The sequence below is a fragment of the Zootoca vivipara genome, chromosome Z1, assembly GCF_965207765.1.
Source record: "Zootoca vivipara chromosome Z1, rZooViv2.hap1.1, whole genome shotgun sequence".
Lineage (NCBI taxonomy): Eukaryota > Metazoa > Chordata > Lepidosauria > Squamata > Lacertidae > Zootoca > Zootoca vivipara.
The window spans coordinates 19,054,620-19,062,720 of record NC_142583.1 but is presented as its reverse complement, the minus strand read 5'-3'; the positions used below and the strand labels follow the sequence as shown (position 1 = coordinate 19,062,720).

General features: G+C 46.0%; 1 protein-coding gene across 1 annotated transcript; it reads right to left on the bottom strand.

Moving 5' to 3' along the window:
* Positions 1–247: 247 nt before the first annotated feature.
* FGF20 (fibroblast growth factor 20) lies at positions 248–7,471 on the bottom strand. Its single transcript, XM_035113324.3, has 3 exons — positions 6,552–7,471; positions 3,074–3,177; positions 248–1,330 (listed from the first exon to the last, which is right to left on the bottom strand). The coding sequence occupies exons 1-3, from the start codon at positions 6,826–6,828 to the stop codon at positions 1,085–1,087; spliced, it is 627 nt and encodes a 208-aa protein (XP_034969215.3). The 5' UTR covers positions 6,829–7,471; the 3' UTR covers positions 248–1,084.
* Between the last annotated feature and the right edge of the window lie 630 nt (positions 7,472–8,101).

Here is an 8,101-nt window from a genome sequence, read left to right as displayed (position 1 = left end):
TGGCCATGCTGGCAGGGGCTGATGGGAGTTGGAGTCCAACAACTTCTGGAGGACATCAGACTCCCCATCTCATAACATAACAGTTACTATCAAGGACCAGAGTCATCATGAAGAACTAGAGAGTTGAAAACATAGATGCCTCTGTATAATAACCATGTGCAACCTGAGACATAGGAGTAGGTGAGGACTACCCTTGCCTCTGCTACCAATGATTGACAATTCCATTAAGTAACAACAGTGAAACAAATAGATGGAAGTTTATCTTTAATTCCCTTTTAAATGTGCATTTTTTTATAATAAAAAAAAAATCCAGTACAAATATAGGGGGCAGTCGCAAGGCAGCCAACAACTTTTCCTGTATAAGGCAACGGAGCGTGCATAGAAACATAACCCCAATTTATTATTTCCCAACAATGATATTTTCAGAGATGTTGCTCCATTTGAAAGGGGGATACAACACCCCTTTTCTTGACACTACCTTGGAGTAAATATTGGCACCATAATTGATTTTTTCATTGGGGTAAAGGGTTGTACTCTCTTCATAGCCCAGTAAAAAATAAACTCTGCAATAAATAAATATTTAAAATAAATATATGCACTCTGAAAGTATATAAATTAGGTCCACCCTGAAGGGAAAAACAAATCCGGGTTTCACTTCCCAAGTTAGCGCTGTCCCCATAGATTGACACTCCCAATCCACACAGCTGTGTTTGCTGGGCTTGCCATTCATTCTTTTCCTGCCGTTTCTACAATCCGCCTCCACATGCTTTAGGTAGCTATTTTGTGTTCTAGGTGAAGGGAGAAAGCAATCCAGAACAGTCTGGTTTGAAGTCCAGTTCCAACTTCTCCTTGTCTACTTGACCGGCGCACGAGCGAGCAAACCAAAAAGAGGTTGACCCACTCGACCTCAAGGCCCACTCTCCTAAATCCAGACATTGGGCAATGAAGGGCTTGTCTACCACTAACAGCTTCTCTGACAACCAGCACCCTAGATATCTCAGGAACTCCACAGCATTCAGAAGTTCTTCGTGCTTTTGTTACCATTGAGGCTAAGAGACTCGATTCTCCTCCAGTGGAACCGACTTCAGCTGTATACTAACACATCCTTGTAGAGCTCCGGTACTCGTTCTGGATCCACCGGCCTGGGCAAGAAATGGGTGAATTTCTGGTGTCTTTTAGACCTCGCCCCGTCTCGGGGACTGCCGTCTTTGTTTAGCGCCACAAAGTACCGCCGGCCAGAGTCTCCATGCTTGTACACATTGGAGGAGTATGTGTTGTACCAGTTCTCTTCAAACTGTTCTCTGAAGACACATTCAGGAGTCAGCTTCTCCTGTGGAAATTTTAGGAATAAACATAGAGGTGAGAAATCTGATTAAGTAAATGCGTCAAAGGTGGCATCTCTCAAAAGCAGCTTTCCTTTCACTTGCTCAGATAAGAGCTAACTAATCCTTTAGGCAATGACTGTTCTTAGGCCACCTCCCAAAAATTTGTTTTTGGAATAAAAGTTTTTTGTAAAGTGAATTTTGCTTACAAGGCAGCTTTATACATATAAATTAGCAGGTGCATTTTCATGCAGATTTGTACCATGGGCCTATTTGTGCCATTTTAAAGATCTAGCAATACCCCTAACCCTCCCCACCTCAGATTACCGTATTGGCCCGAATATAAGCCACACTTTTTTTCCCAAATTCCGACTGTGAAAATTTAAAGTGTGGCTTAAATTCGCAACCTTACAAAAATGGGCTTTTATGATATCATCGCTGAAACAGACATACGGTAAAACGGAACAGGTGTCAGTGCCTGCAGAATTTTAAGGAGCTGCTTATATTCGGGTATTGTCTTTTTTTTCTCTGCCCCACCCCCCACCCCGAATTTTAAAGACACGGCTTTTTTGCGTGTGCAGCTTATATTTGGGCCAATACGGTATATCCCCTATGCTTCCAGAAGAGAAGCAACAGATCCATTGCTTTAATAGAAGAGTCAAGGGGACTCTTTAATTAAAGCAATGGATCTATCGCTTCTCTTCTGGAAGCATAGGGGAGATACAGTGGCACCTCTGGTTATGAACTTAATTTGTTCCGGAGGTCCGTTCTTAACCCGAAACCGTTCTTAACCTGAGGTACCACTTTAGCTAATGGGGCCTCCCGCTGCTGCCTCACGATTTCTGTTCTCATCCTGAGGTAAAGTTCTTAGCCCCAGGTACTACTTCCGGGTTAGGGGAGTCTGTAACCCGAAGCGTTTGTAACCCAAGGTGTTTGTAACCTGAGGTACCACTGTACTGTATTGGCCTGAATATAAGATAATTATTTTATTAAGAAGGAAAGAAAAAGTACACCCCAGCGCTCCACCGGCTGAATCACAATGGAGCAGCAAATTTCACTGCCGGCCGTCTATGCTCTGGTATTTATGTGTACAACTCCTTCATATCTCTCTCTCTCTCTCTATTTTGGTGAAAAGAGTGAACTTGGAGCATGACTTGCTTTGCAAGATTGATATTTGAAGGGAAATATTAGCTACTGAACCCCTTTATAAAACTGTCTAGACTCCTAGACCGGTTTTGACAACCTGGTTGCCCTTTCGGACTACAACTCCCATCAGCCCTGGCTGCAGCTAGTAGGTGTTGTAAGTCCAAAACCTTTGGAAGGCACCTGGGTTGGCTAGGGCTGTTCTAGGTTAACAATACTAAGACTCCCTTGTCCCTTCACTCCTTGCAAGTTGGACTTTTTTCTTCCCTCGAACTAAAAGTCATTCACATGAGCACCTGGGCCAGGCTGGCTGGAACCGGATTGCCACCGCATATGAATGAAAAGTGCACCCAAAGACTCCTATAACTCTGCTGGTAGCAGCCAGGGAAGTTGGCCTGAAATCGGGGGAAGGGGCATAGCTCAGAGACAGAGCATATCTCTGCATGCAGAATGGTCCGGCACTAGGTGATAGGAAAAGATAATAATAAATCGGTATGGTCCAACTTTCTCTGACACCAGCAGCAAAATTCCCAGTGGCTATAACTGATCAGGTCAACAGGCAATCTGAGCTTATAGCATGATCTGAATAATACAATGGTAATACTTACAGAGCCATAAAGTTCTCCTTTCTCATTCATTCCAAGGTAAAGGCCGCTGTCCACCCCTCGAATACTGACTAATCCCACGGCCACACTGATGAATTCAAGGATACCTGCATTGAGGAGGGAGAAAAACAAACATTTGTTTTCAACTTCCATGCTAAAGGCAGACAGAGACTTAGCTATGCAAAATCTAACTGTAATACCTTGTTATAGCACAGAACACCCTCAAGAGGTGTAGCCCTGGGTTACAATGGTTCAAATACTGGGCACGATCCGGCCAAAACGAAGCCCTTTGACACTTCATTGATTTCAACGAGAGTGTTAAGCATGTGCCCAAGTCTCTCCAGCTGAAATCAGTGGAACTTATGAGTGCAACTTTGGCTAGGCTATCGCATTCACTGTTAAATAATAACAGTAATCAAATATTTGGATTGTTGGAAAGGAAGTTTTTGATAACTGCTTTTAAAAACCATGGCTTCCCCCCCCTTTGAAATATTACCATCTGATTTTAGGCATAGCTTTGAATCTTTCTTCTGTATTTATCAATGCTCTTTTATTTTCTGAACTCCCAAAGCAAGGTAATGAATGTTCTATCATTTGCAGCCTTGGGAGTTTTAATTGAAAGTTGCCAGGGTCTTGGTTTGTGTAATGCTGAGTGGCAGCCCAGCCAAATCTTCTACAAAGATCAGATATTAAATCTTCCCACTGCAAATAAATCATCAGAGATTTCAGAGTTCCCAATATTCAAAGTTCCATTGAAAGACATGGGAGGTATTTTGCCTTTCTGATATCATTTTCAAAGAAAGACTCCCCTCCCCTCCCCAATTTATAATAAGCAGGTGATTCAATCCACAAAGACACCACATCAGACAAACCTATTGAGAATGGTGATAGAATAAAGAAGCACCAAGAATGTTTGATCTCGATCTCAAACTCTCTCTCTCTTTGGAGATAATTATTCTGTGTTTACATGCTGTAAGAAATTTTCCTTCTGTGCAGAACTCTGTTGAACTGACGTTCTGTTCAGTCTGGAAACCTTGATGTTTCCAGTGTGTTGCAAAATCAGTTAAGAACCTTTTGCAGTGGGTTGTTTTGACTATGGGAAACCTGATAGAAAACTTCTCCATTGGCCTTTTGTGTCTGTTCAAACCCCTCCATGGTTGTCAACAGTAGCAGGTTTCTTCAGATAAGGCTGTGCTTCCTACAATCTGCCCCTTTTTGTTTGCTCTTACAAATTAAGCAACCTTTCCCAATCTGGCGTTAAGTCTCCTATTGTCATTAATGCACAGTGTCGAAGCAATGATTCTTCAACATCTACTTCTTGGGCTGGTCATGTTGTTCGGATGCCTGATTATCGTCTTCCAAAGCAACTACCCTATTCCCAACTTAAAAATGAAAAGCATAATGCTGGCGGTCAACAAAAGAGGTTTAAAGACTCTCTCAAGGCAAATCTGTTTCTAAAAAATGTAGTATAAAAACCAATAATTGGGAAACACTGGCCTGCGAGCGCTCCAATTGGAGAACAGCCTTTACCAAAGGTGTCATGGACTTTGAAGACACTCGAACTCAGGGAGAAAGGGAGAAATGAGATAAGAGGAAGGCACATTTGGCAAACCCTCACCATGTGGAAGGATGTGCAGATCCAGAACTGGCCTCCACAGTTACCTATGGACACACCGCTAAGACCGTGTTCATGGAAGACAATCTTACTCAGCTATGAGTGATCGAAGAAGAAGAAGAAGAAGAAGAAGAAGAAGAAGAAGAAGAAGAAGAAGAAAACTTGAATCCTAAATAGAGCAAGGGCCTTCTCAGTAGTTGCGCCCACTCTATGGAACACCCTCCCATCAGATGTCAAAGAAATAAACAACTATCTCACATTTAGAAGACGTTTGAAGGCAGCCTTGTTTAGGGAAGTTTTTAATGACTGATGTTTAAATGTATTTTTAATCTTTTGTTGGAAGCCACCCAGAGTGGCTGGGGAAACCCAACCAGATGGGCGGGGTATAAATAAATTACTGCTACTACTACTACTACTACTTATACAGATCAGAGATGTAGCAAGTTATTGGACTAGTGGCTAGTGTGTCAGGTCACATGTGGACCTGAGAAACACCTGCTATGCTATAAACTCAATGGTTGACCTTCAACTAACCCTGCCTTCTTTTTCCAATCTGCGAAATGGGCATAGTAAAAAATCTAATAGGGCTGTTGGGAGGAGAATCAACTATCTTCGCAGGAATACAGCCCTAGATTCAGTGTCTCCTCACTGCTTTTAAGGTAGGCAGGTGGCCTGTTCTGTTGCATACAGTAGAGCTAAATAGACGTGAAACAGCAGTAGCTGCTGTTGTTTATGAAGGACCAGCACAGTTCAGTTCCACTTTGCACAGCAGCGTCTTGTTAAAGTGCAGTCTTGCACATATTTGCGTATGCCTAACTCCCACTGGAACGCATGGGGCTTAATACACAGGTAGCAAAGGGCAGGGCTGCATTGCAAACAATTAAGGAAGGCAAGACCTACGTTCATTTGTTAGAAGAAAAATCAAAGCACTGGCAAAGATCAGAGTGAAAGGCTGGAATTGACACACCCTCTTGCTCCCCTCAGCCAGAGCAGTGTGTCCAGGTATGCCGCTGTGTTATGTCTCTGTATTTCCGCATATGCACACACACATGCTGCTCACATTCAAGTGGTGCAGATGACTGAGCAAATACATATGGCATTTCCTTTCTAAAAGGAGAGGTCCTGACACTCTATAGAGCAGCACACTCTGACCTGGAAGCCCTCTCTTTTCATCTGCACCAACTAATTACCTATTTCCTGCAGGAAAGCACACCTGTGTCCAAAATAGCATGCAACCACCATGAGAATAACTATTGACATGGAAACTGTGGCCCATTGCAGTTTTCAGGTGCAACACTATTTCTTGCAAGGATTCCACCCACAATGTTCCTCTACTGCACAGTATGGGATGCAGCTGTCGGTGGTGCCGGAAAGGCACTCTGCACATGCTCAATGAAATCTTCTTTTGTTACTTCATGCTTACAAGGACCTTCTTTTTCCCCCAAAAAAAGTTCGTTGCTCCAAACAAAGCCTTGCAAACAGATGCTAGAGCATGAGATTCTTAATCTCAGGGCCATGGGTTGGGGCAAAAGATTCCTGCATCGCAGGGGGTTGGACTAGATGATCCTTGGGATCCCTTCCAACTCTACGATTCTAATGATGCCCTTTCCCCCACACAATTCCCTCAAGCTCTTGTCTCCAGCATCATATGGAGCTAGGCTGACTCCCTTTTTCCGCTGTCCTAGCCCGGATTTACAGCGGTTTATGCCTTTAAGCCAGAGGTCCGTTGCTATACCATCTGTTGCTATAGGATGCTTCCGTCGCAAGGGGAGAAGAAGTCGCGGAAGAGAGGGAAGGAAAAAAGGAAGGGAGGGAGGGAGGGGGAAGGAAAGAAGGAAGGGAGGGAGGGAGGGGGAAGAGCCTTACCGAAGAGGCTGTGGTCTTGCCGAGTGCCTTGCACGCTGCCGTCGGGCAGGATCTGCAGGTGGAAGCCGGTCCTGCAGTAGAGCTGCCTCCGGCGCAGGATGCCTTGCAAGTGCGCCAGGTCGGTGGCCCCCGACGCCGACGCGCCCCCTCGGGAGCCCCTCTCGACCAGCAGAGGCGGCCTCTCCCCGGACGGAGGCAGGAGGAAGTGGGAGCCCACCTGCTGGCCCAAACCCTCCAGACCGCCTAGGAAGCCCCCGACGTCGGCTAAGGGAGCCATGGAGGAGTCCCAGCGGGGAGGGAGCGAGGAAGGGACGGAGAGGGACGGCGGGGAGATATATATATATATATATATGTATATATATAATGGACAGGTGGATGTATGCAGAGAGTCAGAGTCACGTCTCAACGCTCACAGCTGGGGCTTCTTCCGGAGACCGGACTCCGCATCCAGATAGCAGTTGCCTGTCTGGGGAGGCTCTCCTTTCTCCCTAGGCATGGGGCTGGCGGGACTGTGCTGAGCTTTGCATAAACATCCACAACCGGTGCTGCTGCTGGTGGTGGTTCTGGCTCGATGCAAGCGAGGCCGCTCCAAAATTGCGCGTGGGGGAATCTCTCTCGCTCGCTCTCTATATATAGCCACGTCGGGCGGGTTTCCCCCCTGACATATGCTAATGCGGTTGCGCGCCCCGGCGTTTGAAACCCTAGACGGAGCTTTTCTCTCTCTCCTTGCCGCCCCTCCTCTCACACCTTTCTTCCCCTCCGCCTCCACCCTCGCTCTGCAGGGAAGGAGGGGAGTTCCTACTGTTCCCCAGCCATTCTCTCGCGCCTTGGCGCACGCCCCTTCGAAGTTAGCAGCCTAGGAAACACCCCTCCCCTCCGCCGCCACCAGCAGCAGCCCCTCCCTCTCCACACACATACAGAGAGAGAGAGAGAGAGAGAGAGAGAGAGAGAGAGAGAGAGAGAGAGAGAGAGCAGGTTGTTGTTGGTGGGGCGAAGGATGCCGTCGGTTCCCTGCCTGCTTTTGATGTTCAGGCTTTTCTTCACACAGCAGTAAACCTAGAAGGCGCAAAAGCCCAGTTTGGCAAGAGGTGCAGGAGAAGCAGGGTTGGACTTGGGGAGTTTGCAGTGCATTACGTGGACAGGTGCAAGGAAAGGTAAGCGAGAAGCAGGAGAGAAAGGGCGTTACCTGAGGGTTAGACCTGCCCAGACACACATGAAAGAGCAGCGGGCGGGGGGAGGCGGGGGAGAGAAAGCAAAAGATCTAACAGTTCCACTCTGAGATTTTTCAGAGCACTCATAAAAGTGTTGCGTTTATTACCCTTTCCTTTTATCACCTTAGGTTTCCCCCCCAAAAGAGGGGGGATTTTGTTTCCAAATGAATTGGCATCGTCAACTGGGGTTTCCCCCTTCCTTGAAGGCTGCTATACTTCATTTATCACAGACAATGTGACACAGGACTATTGTTCTGGTGTGTCTTAATATAGTGCTTAACAATCTATCAGAATATGGCAGAACAGATGCGTGTTGGGGATCTGGTAGGCTATTGGTGA